This window comes from Leptodactylus fuscus, chromosome 1 (genome assembly GCF_031893055.1).
Source record: "Leptodactylus fuscus isolate aLepFus1 chromosome 1, aLepFus1.hap2, whole genome shotgun sequence".
NCBI classification, from domain to species: domain Eukaryota; kingdom Metazoa; phylum Chordata; class Amphibia; order Anura; family Leptodactylidae; genus Leptodactylus; species Leptodactylus fuscus.
The window spans coordinates 25,119,267-25,138,047 of NC_134265.1; the positions used below are offsets into that span (position 1 = coordinate 25,119,267).

Sequence of the window (18,781 nt, forward strand, 5' to 3'; positions counted from 1 at the left end):
ATCTATTATCTATCTATCTCCTATCTATCTATCTATCTATCTATCTATCTATCTATCTATCTATCTATCTCCTATCTATCTATCTATCTATCTATCTATCTATCTATCTCCTATCTATCTATCTCCTATCTATCTATCTATCTATCTATCTCCTATATATCTATCACGTCATATCTATCTATCTCCTATCTATCTATCTATCTATCTATCTATCTATCTATCTCCTATCTATCGATCTATCTATCTATCTATCTATCTATCTATCATCTCTCTACCTCCTATCTATCTATCTATCTATCTATCTATCTATCTATCTATCTATCGCCTATCTATCTATACTCTATCTATCTATCTATCTATCTATCTCCTATATATCTATCACTTCATATCTATCTATCTATTATCTATCTATCTTCTATCTATCTATCTATCTATCTATCTATCTATCTATCTATCTATCTATCTTCTATCTATCCATCTATCTATCATCTCTCTACCTCCTATCTATCTATCTATCTATCTATCTATCTATCTATCTATCTCCTATATATCTATCACTTCATATCTATCTATCTATTATCTATCTATCTCCTATCTATCTATCTATCTATCTATCTATCTATCTATCTCCTATCTATCTATCTCCTATCTATCTATCTATCTATCTATCTATCTATCTCCTATATATCTATCACTTCATATCTATCTATCTCCTATCTATCTATCTATCTATCTATCTATCTATCTATCTATCTATCTATCTCCTATCTATCGATCTATCTATCTATCTATCATCTCTCTACCTCCTATCTATCTATCTATCTATCTATCGCCTATCTATCTATACTCTATCTATCTATCTATCTATCTATCTATCTATCTATCTCCTATATATCTATCACTTCATATCTATCTATCTATTATCTATCTATCTCCTATCTATCTATCTATCTATCTATCTATCTATCTGTCTATCACTTCATATCTATCAATCTATCTATCATCTATAGGGTTGAGCAATCGGGATCGGAAAAGATCGGATTCTGATCTTTTCCCGTGGGATCGAGGTCGGCGGTTATTTCCCACAATTCTTGGCTACTGGCCAATCCTTGTGGGAAAAGCTAACAATGATTGGCCTGTAGCCAAGCATTGTGGGAAATAACCGCCGACCTCGATCCCACGGGAAAAGATCAGAATCCAATCCTTTCCGATCCCGATCGCTCAACCCTAATCCTCTATCTGTCTGTCTATCTATCTATAACATATCTATTTATCTTACTAGTTTTCTTTCTTTCTGTCTTTCTCTCTCTCTCTTTGTCTTTCTTTCTTTCTTTCTTTCTTTCTCTCTCTTATTTTCTTATAACTTTCTCCCCTATCTATTATAATGTAATGACATCTTCCCTTCCTTGCAGCCATCTCTGAGGAGCCTCTACATGGTGAGTGACATGAGTTCTTATCTACATAGACCCATCTCTCTAAATATATAAATACATGTATCTTGTCCTTTATGTGCGGCCAAACCACTGGACCAATCTACACCAAATATGGCAGATAGATAAATCCGGCACTTCCAAAGATTTATGACCAGGGTTCCACGCTTTAGGACCTGCCGACCCTGACCTATTCACAAAAGCAAATATAGCACCAATGGCCTCTACATCAAGGATCATTCTCCATAACATATCACATGACCCGTATTAGCCATTATGAGAATATTGGAGCACTCATTCACTATTACTATCTGTTATCAGCCATTATCAGAGGACAGCACTGACATGACCCATATTAGACAATAGATTCTCGCAGGTCTTTCACTCTTGATCGCCTCAATGACATAGAATAGAGGATTGTAGCTATCTATATCTGTCTATAGTATACATCTATAGGGGATGGAAGTGTTAAAGGGGTTATTGAGCTTTTACTATCTTCAATGGGCAGGATGTAAGCATTCACCCCTGCACAGCACTGTATATATAATACGTATATAGTATTTCTAGTCTCTCTATCCTTTCTATAGTTATGTCCCAATTCTCTAGTAGTATTACAGACAGTAGAGCCAGGAAGTCTCGGTCATGCAACTTCACCAGATTGTGATACCATTGACGGCACGACCTGCCCTGTGACTCACATACTCGCAGGCGCTGCGGACACACTTACGTTTCTCGGTGACAGTTTACGACATGTCTGACAATTATTATAATTGTACTATTAATAAATCCACTATTAATATTTATTAATATTTATTACACTATTTATGTGTGATATTGCACGGTATCCCAGATTATATATTGTATGGATTATATATCATATGTGTGATATTACACTGTATCCAGGGTTATATATATATGTGTGATATTACACTGTATCCAGGGTTATATATATATCATATGTGTGATATTACACTGTATCCAGGGTTATATACGGTATATCATATGTGTGATATTACACTGTATCCAGGGTTATATATATCATATGTGTGATATTACACTGTATCCAGGGTTATATATATCATGTGTAATACTGCATTCTATCCAGAATTATGTATAACCCATGTGTTATTGCACTGTATCCAGGATTATATATAACTCATGCAGTGGCGTAACTAAGAATGGCCGGGCCCCATAGTGAACTTTTGACATAGCGCCCATTACCGGCTGGAGTAACTCCAGCTGGATACGGCCTATTAAAAAAAAATGTCCCAGGACCTGTGGCAGCTGCTACCCTGGTAGTTACGCCACTGAACCCATGTGATTTTGCACTGTATCCAGGATTATATATATAACCCATGTGATATTGCACTGTATCCAGGATTATATATACAACCCATGTGATATTGCACTGTATCCAGGATTATATCTATAACCCATGTGATATTGCACTGTATCCAGGATTATATATATAACCCATGTGATATTGCACTGCATATCTATACCTACATATCTATACACAGCATGTTTGGCGTTGCACTGCACCAGTGACATGGATCATTGTACCAATCTGATTGTGTTTCTTTCCAGCCACAGACAAGGTTGCCCTACTGATCGGGAACATGTCCTACAGTAACCATTCCCAGCTCAAAGCCCCAATGGTCGACGTCTATGAACTCACAAACCTGCTGCGACAGCTCGACTTCAAGGTGGTCTCACTGCTCGACCTCACCGAGGTGGAAATGAGGAACACAGTGAATCAATTCTTACTATTACTGCATAAAGGCGTATATGGTAAGATAATACATCTTCTAGGAGATCAAATCTAGCAAGAAAACATAAAATGCCGCCAAATGGAAAAGCTGTGTGACTACCAATATGGCTGCAATAGTGCTCCCTTTATAAAGGGACTGCACAAAAGGTACATAGAGCTCCCTGTATGCAGCCTGTCCATATATTGCACAATAAGGGGATGTGTGTACATACAGCACCCATGTATCAGTATGTACAGTGCCCTGCACTGCGGCCCCTGCGGCCTGGCATGTGCACCCTGACTTCCTGTGGTTTTGCTTTGCAAAATACAGTAGTCTGATAATATTTTGCTTCCCTCTTTGCAGGGTTGTACAAAGATTCTTCTGTTCTCGCCTTTTCCTTTTTTACTTATTGATTTTTGCATTATGTTCGCACATTACATCCCGAGGGCACGAGGTCCATGTTAACTAAGTATGCAAAACCTCTCAATGGCTCACGTTGCAAAAATATATTGAACCCGTGGGAAGTCGAGAACGATACTGCCATGATGTAATATGAATGAGAGCCCAGTCGCTAGGGCATGATTCACTGTCTGAGAGATGACTAGGTCTATATCATAGGCAAATCCTGCTTATAATATGTGAAACGCTCAGGTGACGTGCCCTTTACATTGACTTATCACCCCAGCCCCGCAGATAGATAGGTTAGTGTCACCAGACCCAGCATATCCCCCCAGCCCTGCAGATAGATAGGTTAGTGCCACCAGACCCAGCATATCACCCCAGCCCTGCAGATAGATAGGTTAGTGTCACCAGACCCAGCATATCCCCCCAGCCCTGCAGATAGATAGGTTAGTGTCACCAGACCCAGCATATCACCCCAGCCCTGCAGATAAATAGGTTAGTGTCACCAGAACTAGCATATCACCCCAGTCCTGCAGATAGATAGGTTAGTATCACCAGTACCAGCATATCACCCCAGCCCTGCAGATAGATAGGTTAGTGTCACCAGACTCAGTATATATATATATATATATATATATATATATATATATATATATATATAACCTATCTATCTGCAGGACTGGGGTGGTATGCTGGATCTGGTGACACTAACCTATCTATCTGCAGGACTGGGGTGATATGCTGGTTCTGGTGACACTAACCTATCTATCTGCAGGGCTGGGGTGATATGCTGGTTCTGGTGACACTAACCTATCTATCTGCAGGGCTGGGGTGATATGCTGGGTCTGGTGACACTAACCTATCTATCTGCAGGGCTGGGGTGATATGCTGGTTCTGGTGACAGTAACCTATCTATCTGTAGGACTGGGGTGATATGCTGGTTCTGGTGACAGTAACCTATCTATCTGCAGGGCTGGGGTAATATGCTGGGTCTGGTGACACTAACCTATCTATCTGCAGGGCTGGGGTGATATGCTGGTTCTGGTGATACTAACCTATCTATCTGCAGGGCTGGGGTGATATGATGGTTCTCGTGACACTAACCTATCTATCTGCGGGGCTGGGGTGATATGCTGGTTCTGGTGACACTAACCTATCTATCTGCAGGGCTGGGGTGATATGCTGGGTCTGGTGACACTAACCTATCTATCTGCAGGGCTGGGAGGATATGCTGGTTCTGGTGACACTAACCTATCTATCTGCAGGGCTGGGGTGATATACTGGGTCTGGTGACAGTAACCTATCTATCTGCAGGGCTGGGGTGATATGCTGGTTCTGGTGACACTAACCTATCTATCTGCAGGGCTGGGGTGATATGCTGGTTCTGGTGACACTAACCTATCTATCTGCAGGGCTGGGGTGATATGCTGGTTCTGGTGACACTAACCTATCTATCTGCAGGGCTGGGGTGATATGCTGGGTCTGGTGACACTAACCTATCTATCTGCAGGGCTGGGGTGATATGCTGGGTCTGGTGACTCTGAACCTGAGATATAGCAGGTTTTTTAAAATATGCAAATGAGCTATTTGGAGGGTGTTGTTATTTATTTCTTTGGAGTAACAGGAACGCCCTCAAGATCTCATTTGCATATTTACAAAAACCGCATATCTCAACAGCGGAGGCAGGGATTCACAAGGGGAAAACACCGTCTGAGTCAGTTGACCCTAACCTATCTATCTGGCCTGGATTCAAGTGACCAACTTCCTTTAAAGGGACTGGTTGGTTTACAAAATGCATTTTCAAAAGCCCCACTATGAACCCTCGGCTATTACCCAGACAGCAGAGAATCTGTAAAGTGTATTTGTTACCTTGGAGGACTCAGCCCCTCTTTGTATTACTGAGACAACCAATTTCCATTGTAATGCTTAATCTCTCCCGTGGTGGCGCTGCAGGAAAATTGAACAATTGCAATGTAGCCGATCATTTGGAGCACATTGTGCAAACTCGGTGCAGACCACACAATCCCTTTTGAGACGTCAAAGTGATGTTGCAAAAATTAAGGGGATACTTCACTGGTTCGGTGCTCTGGCCCCATTCTAGTGCAAGGCTTAGCCAGTAACCTCTAACTCTTTTTGCCCTATTAATCAGATTTTTGACAGGCCGATGTGGATTTCCCCTTGAAATGGTTTCGGTTTGAGCCTCTCACGTTTCATCTATTTAGCAACCTTTCTTTTTTAGTTTTTACTTCTTTCTTGTAACTTCAGTTTCCTGTTTTTGTAAGTTTTATTTTTCTTCTCTCTGCTGATTCGCGTCGATATCAGGAAGCACATGACTAACCCCGAGAGCGTGTAGGTGAAATCTTATTGCAAGAAATACAACCTCACGATCCGGATCCAAGAATCCTCTTTCTCTTTCAATCGAAACTTGAAAATTTATTTTAGCATTTTATTTTTGAAATTGGCCCAAAAATTGCTAAATTGTATCCGGTCACTCCAGTAAAAAAAAGTGTGACACTCTTTCATGGGTATACGGACACGTTGAGCTTATATACTACAAATTCCTGAGCTTATGTTCTACAAATCTCTATAGCAGTTATCATCGCCCCCTGCTGACTTCTAGGAGGAATAGGTGAAGGCAAGTGACAACCGTTCTTAGACTTGTCACACTGACAAGAGCGGTGGTGTAACAAGGAATGGCAGGGCCCCGTGGTGAACTTTTGACATGGGCACCCCACCCTCTGACCGCCTTACCTTCCCGACCCATGGGAGGATAGAAACATAAAAAATACTGTTACTTACCTATCCTGGGCTACAGCGCACTGCCTACAGATGTCGGCCATCTTCAATGATGGAAGAGACATCACTTGGGCTTGCGTTGCAATGCATAAGGACGCAAGCCCTAGCCCATGTGCTGTCACTAAGTAGGCCCGAAGCCTTCCAGAGCCAGGAGAGGTAAGTAAGTGTATTTTAGGTTAACCTCCAATTATTATATTCACCCCCCCAAGTATAATGATAGTGTTTGTGGGATTTGCAGGCCGGCGGCCATACTTACCCATCCCCGCTCCTGCTCACAGTCTCTTTCACAGAAGGGGAAGCGCCAGCAGCTGTGAGCAGGAGCGCAGATCGGTAAGTAAATAGAGCCCGCGGCCTATTTAAGAAAACAAACATTTGTAGCGGTAGTGTCTACTGCTGGGCCCCCTAATGTCCCGGGCCCTGTGGCAGCCTCTACCGCTGCTACCCGATAGTTACACCCCTGGACAAGACTAATTCGGGCAATGTTCCAATGAGGTGCTATGTGTCTTTTTCCGTGCAGGATTGCTGTACTATGCTGGTCATGGGTATGAAAATTTTGGAAACAGCTTCATGGTTCCTATCGACGCGCCGAAACCCTATGGATCGTCACATTGCTTGTGCGTCCAAAGCATCCTAAAACTGATGCAGGAGAAGGAAACTGGACTCAATGTGTTTCTACTGGACATGTGCCGCAAAAGGTGAGAAAATATTCCACATATAGTGTCCCAAAATGTAAGGAAAGGTCAGCTAGAGTGCTTGGGAACCACGTGATATAGAACCACTTAGCACTACAGATGGCCATGTTACCTCCTCAGGTTAAAGGTGATGTCTCATCATATGTGCTGCGCACATCCCATAATAGGTACCTCTTTACTGATTTTGTTTCCTCGAGCCCCCACCATTCCCAAGCAATCAGTGCAGTTAATTTTGGTGCCTGATATACTAAGTAGACCACCCACTTGTCAGTATAGAGCCTAGTTTGCATATTAGACACCAAAGTAAACTGCACTGTTTGCTCAGGAATGGTGGGGGCTAGAGAAAATTCCAACTGTGCTGGAATTTGCAGAGCCTATTTATGAGTAGAGTTGGAGTTGGTAGAATTGCTATAGAAGTTTTCATTATCAAATCCAGAACATTGTCTGTTATTTAGCAACTTTTTCAGAAAATGAAGAGTTTGAAGAGGTTATTTGCTTTTGGACAATGTCTTTTTCTTAGAAGGATTCCATTCCAGGGTATCTAGCAGTTTGAGGAACAAAGCAGTAGGTGTTCAGTTTGCCTGCAGTGCCCCCAAAGGCCAAATGAAGTATTACACACTGTCCATTTAAATCCACAGGATGTCCATGTAATGCACAGATATGCTGGGTCCTCCTAAGGAAGACGCAGTCTTGTTAGCCGTCTAGCAATCTGGAATCCTAAATAAGAGATTCCTTCCCTCTGTTAAAGGGGCTCTATCAGCAAAATTATGCTGCATGAGCTCCACATATGCGTGAATAGCCTTTAAAAAGTCTATTCAGGCACCGCTAATCGTATTTTAAACCCCCCGCCCTTGTTCAAATAAAACTATAAAAACATATATGTAAATCATACCTTTGCATGCACAGGGGGCGGTCTTGCACGATCCGACGTCATCTTCGGTCCCTCCTTCCTCTTCTTTCTTCTTCCAGCGACGTCCTCCTGTCCTGGCTCTTCTCCGCCTTCATTTTGTTGCTTTTCTCTCTGAATTTTTCACCCTTCTTGGGTGGAAACTAGGGTTGAGCCGATATTGAGATTTCAAGATCATTTTTAAAATCTGATTTTCGATCATTTTACAGCCGATCCCGATCATGAAATGTGCTCGATCGCCGATTGGGATCCGATCTTTCCTGATCCTGATCGCTCATTCCTAATAATGGTTATTGTTATTATTATGGGGTTGAGCCGATCTTGAGATTTCAAGATCATTTTTAAAATCCAATTTTCAATCACTTTCCAGCCGATCCCAATCGGGAAATTTGCTCGATCGCTGATCGGGATCCGATCTTTTCCGATCCCTCAATCCTAATAATGGTTATTGTTATTATTATAGGGTTGAGCCGATCTTGAGATTTCAGGATCGTTTTTAAAATCCGATTTTCGATCACTTTCCAGCTGATCCCGATCATGAAACTTGCTCGATCACTAATCGGGATCCAATCTTTCCCAATCACTCAACCCTAGTGGAAACTGAATGGAAACCCCAAGGTTTCCTAAATAACCCCTTTTTTTTGCAGATTAGGTTTCCGTTCAGGGGTCCAAATGGAAACCCAAGAGCAGATATGAACTTCACCTTAGTGGGGACATCTTAATTACTTATATTGCTCATATCAGTCTTCTATCCTTCATTACAGGAACCAGTATGACGACACCATCTTAATTCCAGAAAACCTGAAGGTGACGGCGAACATTGTCTTTGGCTACGCCACGTAAGTCTCACTTGTCCTAAATGTCGCCTGCAGAGTACACGTGTCTGAATATTGACTTCAGTATCCGATGGGTCATTGACAAGGGTCGTAGAAAAGAAACTCCAAGCCCTACTGTTCTTTAAGATGACACCTGGCAACATAATGGGGTGGCCATTTTGATCTTTACTTTGAGTCGCCCATTACTTCTATGTACATTTGCCCACTCAAGTTCTTCTATTGGTACCCGGACCACCAAACCTGCTCTTTAGGGAGTTGTTATTTGGAAACCACAATGTTACAGTGTCCGTATGTAAGAAATGATCAGCGTCTCCTTAATTGGCCACTAGGGAGGCGTTCACACCGTTAGTATCCGGCTGGTGATAAGGTCGGCTGCACCCTGACATGTATTATTAATCTAAGTCTAGTTAATGAGCTTTCCCTTGTCATCCCTGATATGTATTTACTTCTGTCTAGGTGCCAGGGGGCAGAGGCCTTCGAGATTCAACATTCAGATCTAGCAAATGGCATTTTCATGAAGTTTCTTAAGAAACGCTTATTAGAAAAGAAGAAGATCACCGTTCTGCTGGACGAGGTCGGAGAAGGTGAGAACATATCGTATTTTATTCTCAGACGTCCAAAAAATAGATATTACAATAGTTAGGATACATTTTGCTTGATGACCACAACCAACTTTTTGATTGCAAAAATTACTTTCCAAAATAAATTTTTCTGGACCCCAAATCGGCAGGGTCCTGGCATCCAAACCATGCTGATCCGGCTTTCTCTGGGCACAGAACCGAAAAGAAGTAATAGGAACAAGGCTACAGTTACCCCAGACAGATGGTGCAGGACAAGGCTCCATCCATTGTATAGTGGTGGGGCTAGGTACTGCAGCTCCGTTACTGAATCGGCTGATCGGTCCGGGTCCGACACCCAAACCCTGAACACACTGAGACACTGATGACCTATTCAGACAGCTAGACCACAACCTTTACTGCTCCGTGATGCTCCTGAGTGCCCCCCTGCGGGGTATTACAATGCAGCCTGGTTCATGATCTATTTATCTATTATTTTTCAGATATGGGACGTTGTCTGCTCACCAAAGGGATGCAAGCGCTAGAAATCCGCAGCAGCCTGTCCGCCAGGAGGGCACTGACTGACCCCATACAGCAAAAAGCATGTTCTCCAGAGTCCTTGGCAAGAAATCTACAGTGGGACAAAGCAAATGGTAAGATCCCTGGAATATATCAAAGCATCAAGTTGTAAGAAGCTACAGGGCTCCAACTATAATGTGCATTTGTATATTGTCTGTGTGGCCAGCACTATGTTGTTCTGTATGTCTGCAATATGCTGGAGTCACGAGAGATGATTTGTAATGAAACGATGTAATGATTTTGGTCTATATTCACACTACACCCTTGCCTGTTTGTATAGTGGCCTACACCATTGTCTCTGGCCCGCCTGGTCAGCTTTTATCAACACTGGGAGCACTTCAAGAGGTACCGACCTGGTGTCCTCCTTGCAACTAAGATGCCTTCTACCATTAAAATCGAATTTTTTGTCCTTAACACGTCAGAATAGCCTTAAGAAAGGCTATTCTTCTGCTACCTTTAGATGTCATCTCTGCACCGCCATTCCGTAGAAATCCCGGTTTTCGCCGGTATGCAAATGAGTTCTCTCGCAGCACTGGGGGCATCACCAATGCTGCGAGAGAAATCTCCAGGCCCACCTCCATCTTCTTCAGGAACGGGTCTTCTTCGCGTCTTCTTCCAGCGGTGGCTTCAAACTTCTAAGCTTTGGGCAGCCGACTGCACATGCCTGCTGGCCACAAGAAAATGGCCACTTACAATACTGTGTAAGCGGCCATTTTCTTGTGGCCGGCGGGCATGCGCAGTCGGTCTTGCCCCAGGCCTAGAAGTTTGAAGTCAACCCCCGGAAGAAGACGCGAAGAAGACCCGTTCCTGAAGAAGATGGAGGTGGCGCTGGAGAGTTCTCTCGCAGCATTGGGGACGCCCCCAGTGCTGCGAGAGAACTCATTTACATACTGACAATAACTGGGATTTCTACGGAATGGCGGTGCGGAGAAGACATCTAAAGGTAGGAGAAGAATAGCCTTTCTTAAGTCTATTCCTACGTGTTAAGGACAAAAAATTTGATTTTAATGGTAGAATCTCTTTAAAGGGTGAATACCATGAAGACTACTTAGACAACACCCTTAGGAGTAGCCTACAGCCAGCGTCGCACCTCTCATGAGGCGACCTGAAGCGACTGCTTTAGCGTCACCGTCTCAGCAGCCCGGCACGGGAAGCGAGCGGTGGATTGGGGAGGCCCTGTGGACGCAGTGCTGCTCAAGCGGCCGCCCCTCACGCTTAGCAGAGAGCAGGTCCTCTCCCTGCCTGCTCTCTGCCTGCTAATGCTGCCCCCTACGCCCGCCCCCTCCTCCCCACACGCCGGGTGACGTGGCCACGTAATCAGGCCAGCACCCGACGTGTGCCTGCGTCCTACGCGGGGAGGGGGGCGCTCTGAAGACCGGACAGAGGACTGGACCAAGAAGAACAGGGAGCTGCAGGTAAGCGGACACCGGTGGAGGGGAGAGGGTTAATCACTACACAGCGTGGGGTCCAAAAATGTAAACAATTTTTGGACTACATGCTGTGTAGTCAGGGGTGAACCTAGCCTTTTTGCTGTGGGGGGGGGGATGGGGATTGGTGGGTGGGTTGGTATTGGGGGGGGCGGCTTTCTATCGTCCGCCTCAGGCGGCAAAAAGGCTAGGTTCACCCCTGCCTACGGCCACTCAATTGCTTTAGTGGCACAATGGGTCCACAACCCTCTGTCCATTACACAGGACTTCTCTGCACATATGGGCAGACTCTGATCACCATAATGGTGGCCCCACAGTGTTTTTGTATAAACTAAGGAAGTAAAATTCTATTAGGCCAGGGCCCCACTTTGCAAAAACCGCAGCATTTTACAGGACCTGCAAAGTGGATGGGAGAAAACATCCCCTGCTTGCAGTTGTGGCCCTGGGTGAGAAACATGATGAAGTCAGAGGCCAAAGAAATCCCTGTTGCTGGCTGCTGGAAACCTGTATTTTTACATACACAGAATTCAACAATCCAACTGTAACGGCACTATGTTGTCATAAGTCTGAACATTTGTGGGTTACTCCAGCAAGTAACGTCCTATTAAGGGAAAAAAAAAAAGGCATCGATATATTATTACGCTTTATCATGTTCTTTTACCTCCAGAACTCCCGGACAGCATGTGCATTGAATTTGATTGCGGGGTCAAAATCAAGTTGGGGTTTGCTGCAGAATTCTCCAATGTGATGATCATCTATTCCCAAATTATAAGCAAACCTGACAACATCGCTCACTGTACGGCCAATGTCACTGACTTTCCATTGGTGAGTATCTGGGCAGAGACTTCATGTTCCTTCTCTAAGTCTAGTCTGATGACTGGGGTGTATATTCAAGGATCCATAACCGCTGTCTTTGCACCCTGTATACCTGCGCCTCTGCTGGGGTGCATTTGACAACTGCCCCGTGTGTATACAGATGGAGGCTAGGAACACATTGCAAAAACTTACAAACTTTTTTGCCTTCACATAGGATTTATACGTAGACCCAAAAGAAACAAATAAAGACACTCCAGAAGAAACCGGAAGCTTCTTGGTATCTAAAGACCTTCCGAAGCATTGCTTGTACACCCGTCTGAGCTCCCTGCAAAAGCTAAAGGTAGGTATGCAAATTAGACATTGATCCCTTTAATCTAGAATTTAGAGCTCCGGGCAAATTCTATAAAGCAGGTGAATACAAAAAGGAAAGTCTTAAGACTTTACCGGAATTGTCTACTTTGGACATACTTGTTCGGAGAGCCCCACGACATCACATAGTGTTGTAGCTTCTGGTGTTCAGATCAGTGGTGTAATTAAAGTCTTGTGGACCAGGGTGCAAACTTTTGTCCAGGGCCCCCTACCCCCTTCCTAGAGCGAATTCTTGATAGTGGCGGTTACGAGCGTTGAAGTGATATCTCAGATACTTGAAAGGGATACAGCTTTAGTAACCCCAAACAGTATTATGTGCTCCATAGTGGCCCCCAAATAGTATTACATGCTCCACAGTGGTCCCCAAACAGTATTATGTGCTCCACAGTGGACCCCACACAGTATTATGTGCTCCACAGTAGACCCCAAACAGTATTACGTGCTCCACAGTGGTCCCCAAATAGTATTATGTGCTCCACAGTGGACACCAAACAGTATTATGTGCTCCATAGTGGCCCCCAAACAGTATTACATGCTCCATAGTGGCCCCCAAACAGTATTATGTGCTCCACAGTCGACCTCACACAGTATTACGTGCTCCACAGTGGACCCCAAACAGTATTATGTGCTCCATAGTGGACCCCACACAGTATTATGTGCTCCACGGTGGATCCCACACAGTTTTACGTGCTCCATAGTGGACCCCACACAGTATTATGTGCTCACCAGTGGCCCACACACAGTATTATATGCTCACAGTTTCCCCCATACATTATTATATGCTCACAGTGGCCCCCTACACAGTATTATGTACTAACAGTGCCCACCCCCACCAGAGCCTGCACCCTCTTCCCCCATTGCTCACACACAGCCTGGACCCTTATGTCTCCCTCTTGCTCACACACAGCCTGCACCCCCATTTCCCCCTCTTGCTCACACACAGCCTGCACCCCTATGTCCCCGTCTTGCTCACACACAGCCTGCACCCCTATGTCCCCCTCTTGCTCACACACAGCCTGCACCCTTATGTCCCCCTCTTGCTCACACACAGCCTGCACCCCCATGTCCCCCTCTTGCTCACACACAGCCTGCACCCCTATGTCCCCCTCTTACTCACACACAGCCTGCACCACTATGTCTCCCTCCACACCGTGGATACAACTACACACAAGATAGTCATCCAGTCCATCCAAAATCAGTCTGTACCTCTCTTTAATGGTAAGATGGCGCCTTTCTTATATGGGAACTTAGCAAAGTAAAGCCCTGATAACCAGCACAAGTCACAAATAGCTGACCAGTAGCCCAAACATTTATAGTTTTTTCATGTTTTTTACCTTCAGGAAAACCTGACCTTCACAGTATGCTTAACCTACATGTATAATGGCTTGGAAGATATGGTGGCCGAAAGTAAAAAAATCGACGTGGGAAAACCTCTGGTTGCAAAACTGAACGTTCACTCTGGACGTCGAAGTCCCTGCATACAGCCCGGTCATATACCTCTTAGCCCTGGCGCTCAGCCCACTCACATACCTCTTAGCTCTGGCGTTCAGCCCACTCAGTTACCTCTTAGCCCTGGCGCTCAGCCCGCTCACTTACCTCTTAACCCTGGCTCTCAGCCCACTCATATACGTCATAGTCCTTGTTACAGACCAGAGACTGCCGCAGTCTCATTGCCAGTTCCCAGACCCAACCATCTTTTTACAAACTCCACAAGACCAAAGTCGGGGCATGAATACCAGCCACATAGGCTAAGAAGCTGGCAGCAATCTGACAGGTACCAAGACCCTTGGGAATGCTCATCACTGGGAGTTCCGTTCAGGAGACACTTTGCAGAACAGAGATCACCATATGGCAACCCGCCAATGCCAAGACATAGCAATGTACCAGAGGAGAGCACAGAGGACTGTTCGGACTATGGTTACTAAAAGTGACGGGTGCTAAATTAATTTCACTTATTAATATATTAATATAATATTATCAGTATTCAGGCTGTTCACTTTTTTAATAGTGGGTCCACAAGTGTTTTTTAGCTGGGTTATCATGGCCTGATTGTACTGCACCCTTGTTTTTGTGGTGATATCTACGGTATCAGATGGCAGGCCATTAAGATGATTGGATGGTTGGAAGTTTCACCTCCAGAAAAAACACAAAAATTACAAAAATAGTGTACAAAAATAATTGCAGAGCGTATAATATGGCTCATTTGTGTGGGAGGTGATACAATTGGCTGGGTATGACTCTAGTATGAATTGGTGCTTATGATCACACTGGGACTTCCCGCTGTGCTAGAGTCAGAGAGAGCTGCTTCACATTTCACTGTTAAAGGTAGCAAAATACTCATAAATGTATATATACAAGGGAGTAAATACAAAAAATATATTTTCAGGAGACTTAATATATATTATTTTTTGACTGTATTTTTTTTTATTTTTTTCTATACGTATGCAAATACTGCAAAAAAAGTGGCATCACCTGTGCAACCATGATAGAACCAAAGCTCCTTCGTTTTGTAAATGTTTACACATGTACACTAAACCTCCAGGGTGCCAAATAACCCCCTTCTACATAGTTCTATGGTATCGAAATTGTGTCATTGTATTTCCATCATTTTTTTAATGTAAATTTGTGACTTGATGTTATAAAACAATTGTGACAAAATTGCAATGAAGTGTATTTTTTTTAATTTTAGAATCTATACATGTTTGGTAAATTTTATAAGGGGGTACAAACTTTTTATATCAATATACTTTGTACTGTATCTCCATCTAATTTTTTTTTCCAAAATTCAAAATGGCCCCCTACCCATAACAGAGCCCAGGGGCGTAACTAGCAAACATTGGGCTTCGTAACAAATGGTTGACCCGCACACAATAGAACGTCCCATTTATGCACACTATAAAGTGGTCTCCACACAGAATTATGCCCCATAGTGTCCCCTCCACACAGTATTATGTCTCTTAGCAGCCTCTACATACAGTATAATGTCCCAAAGTGGCCCCTCCACATAGTATAATGTAACGTAGCGGCCCCTCCACAGAGTATAATGTCCCATAGTGGCCCCTGCACACAGTATTATATCCCATAGTGGCCCCTACACACAGTATAATGTCCCATAGTGGCCCCTGCACACAGTATTATATCCCATAGTGGCCCCTACACACAGTATAATGTCCCATAATGGCCCCTGCACACAGTATAATGTCCCATAGTGGCCCCTCCACACAGTATAATGTCCCATAATGGCCCCTGCACACAGTATTATGCCCCATAGTGGCCCCTCCACACAGTATAATGTCCCATAGCAGCCCCTGCACACAGTATAATGTCCCATAGTGGCCCCTCCACACAGTATAATGTCCTCGGTGGCCCCTCCACACAGTATAATGCCCATAGTGGCCCCTCCATACAGTATAATGTCCCATAGTGGCCCCTACACACAGTATAATGTCCTCGGTGGCCCCTCCACACAGTATTATATCCCATAGTGGCCCCTCCACACAGTATAATCTCCCATAGTGGCCCCTCCACACAGTATAATGTCCCATAGTGGCCCCTCCACACAGTATAATGTCCCATAGTGGCCCCTCCACACAGTATAATGTCCCATAGTGGCCCCCGCACACAGTATAATGTCCATAGTGGCCCCTTCACACAGTATAATGTCCATAGTGGCCCCTCCAAACATTGTAATATCCCATAGCTGCCTCTCCACACAGTATAATGTTCCATAGTGACCCCTCCACACAATATAATGACCCATAGCGGTCTCTCCACATGGTGTAATGTCCCATAATGGCCCCTCCACACATTGTAATGTCCCATAGTGGCCCCTCCAAATAGTATAATATCTCATAATGGCTCCTTCGCACAGTATAATGTGCAGTAGCGCCCCCTGTATATTGAGTGGACAATATAAAAATCAAACCTGAAACCAAATATAAAGGAGAGAAGTTGACTCATTATTTGCCTTGTGTCTGTGTTTGCCACGCTAAGTATGAGGAACAAAAAGAGGAATCAAGAACTGTCTGAGGACTTGAGAACCAAAATTATGCAACAATATCAACAATCTCAAGGTTAAAAATCCAGAACCAACAGCCACATATGGTGGTGGTGGGGGTCAAAGATGGTTTGGGGATGTTTGCCTTCCTCTGGCACTGGTTGCTTTGACTGTGTAGAACGTATCCTGAAATCTGAAGATTCCCAAGGGATTTGAGGTCTCAATGTAGGGTCCAGTGGCAGAAAGCTGGGTTTGTGTCCTAGGTCATGGGTCTTCCAGCAGGACAATGACCCCAAACATACTTCATAAAGCCCTCAGAAAAGGATGGAAACAAAGCCCTCGAGAGCCCAGAAGTGGCCAGAAATGAATCCAGATCTAAATCCAATTGAACACCTCTGGAGCAATCTTACAATTGCTGGTGGGAGAAAAGAAGGCGCCCCCCAAAATGAGAGACCCGGAGCAGCTTGCAAAAGAAGGGCGGCCCAAAAATTCCATTTGAGAGGTGTTAGAAGCTTGTTCATGGGCATAGGACGCAAATGATTTCAGGGTTTTTTTTCCCAAAGAATGTGCAATCAAATATTAAGTTGAGGGTTCCAGTTTCCATTAAACTACCTTCACACTGCACCACTGACCCCGCTCACGGCAAAGGCACACGTTGCAGGGTCATAGTGCATCCTCCTAACAAGCGTCAGGTTATTTTTTTTTGTTTTGTTTTTTTCTGTTTCACATATAAATTCTTGCAGTAACCCGGTCACACTCATTTCCCAGAAGTGGAAGCACTGGTTATACAGCACTGATCGGTGACGACTGACCTACCGTAGGATCGTATGAGTTCACTTCAGCCTACGTAATTCTACGCAACCTTTCCCACACTCAGACTGGTACTGGGAGAGTCATACTAAGCACATTTCTAGCCCACATGGCATGAGAGGGACCTCTGTAGGCAACACATGAAGATCTCTGGGTGCACTAATTTAAAGGGGTCTGTCCCTTTAAATAAAGCAGGACCTATTTGCATTTTTCTTCTTATGGGACCCAGTAAAGATCCATTTTTAGGGTTCTTTTTTCATCTCTTTCAAGAAATATATGCATGGGACCAGCAAAGACTAGACCCCATAGCAAGCTTTTGACTTGAACCCCTACAGGATAGTGGCCCCTTCCTAACAGACCCTGTCGCAGCCGCTACGGAAGTATCTACGTCACAGACTGTGAAATTACCTGTGAAAATATGTCTTAAAGGGGACCTTTCAACACCCTTGCCAACTCTAACGATTTAAATCCTTCAATAGGTGCTGCTCCACTGATTTCGGCACAGTTGGAATTTTTTCCCTAGCCCCCGCCAATCCTGAGCAATCACTTCTGAGTCTTTCAGCAACAATTATGCTCTATCCTGTCAGGTGGGTGGTCCTAGACTAGAGCGGAAAGACAGGCACCGCCCACCTCTCAGCAGAGACCAAAATTATGCTGAAACTACCAGCACTGATTGCTCAGGAACGGTGGGAGGTAGAGAAAAAATTCCAACTGTGCTGTAGCTGGTGGAGCGCCACCTATTGAAGGATTTAAACAGTTGGAGATGGTGAAAGCTCCTTGTTATTGCTCCAATTATGCTGGAAGGGAGCTCATGAGAGAGGGAAGGTACCACCTCTCCTGGGCCTCCGATTATTATACTCTGAGGTCTGAAGAAAGTTTGCAGCATTTATTCGGTTTTGCAGACCCTCCTGGTCTCTGGCAGTGCAGGCAGCGCCATACTGTATATGATTATAGAGTAGGTCAAGCCTCATTGATCTCCATCATTAGACTTCACGCACCAGATTCACTTTCAGCCATTTGCATCACATGGTCGCTCAACTACAGTCAGGACCAGAGAAACTACTATCTGCTCCCATACAGCCAATATCCAGCTGGGTCCCCAGGGTCGCTTCAATGGATTCTGCCCTGACGTGATGATGAGACTTCAGGCCTGGAGGAAATGACTTTCTGATGATGATCGCTGATGCTGGGGATACGGATGTAGCAGAGCTATAAAATGATGTTTCTACTCTAAGCTAAACACCCCCAACACACACACACACCTATCTTCTTACTTACCGTATATACTCGAGTATAAGCCGAGGCCCCTAATTTTACCACAAAAAACTGGGAAAATTTATTGACTCGAGTATAAGTTGAGGGGGGAAATGCAGCAGCTACTGGAAAATTTAAAAAATTAAAATGGTTTTGGG

The 18,781-nt window shown here is 44.2% G+C and overlaps 1 protein-coding gene across 1 annotated transcript in view; it reads left to right on the forward strand.

Annotated features, from left to right (window-relative positions):
- The window catches only part of MALT1 (MALT1 paracaspase), a 47,651-nt gene extending 33,158 nt beyond the window's left edge, over nt 1–14,493 (forward strand). The window contains exons 9-17 of the mRNA XM_075262373.1: nt 1,413–1,436; nt 3,018–3,221; nt 6,897–7,074; nt 8,743–8,817; nt 9,271–9,398; nt 9,875–10,024; nt 12,045–12,202; nt 12,408–12,533; nt 13,903–14,493. Of these exons, the coding sequence (XP_075118474.1) occupies nt 1,413–1,436; nt 3,018–3,221; nt 6,897–7,074; nt 8,743–8,817; nt 9,271–9,398; nt 9,875–10,024; nt 12,045–12,202; nt 12,408–12,533; nt 13,903–14,487 (1,628 nt within the window). The 3' untranslated portion in view covers nt 14,488–14,493. The remainder of the gene's footprint in view (nt 1–1,412; nt 1,437–3,017; nt 3,222–6,896; nt 7,075–8,742; nt 8,818–9,270; nt 9,399–9,874; nt 10,025–12,044; nt 12,203–12,407; nt 12,534–13,902) is intronic.
- The last annotated feature ends 4,288 nt before the right edge of the window (nt 14,494–18,781 follow it).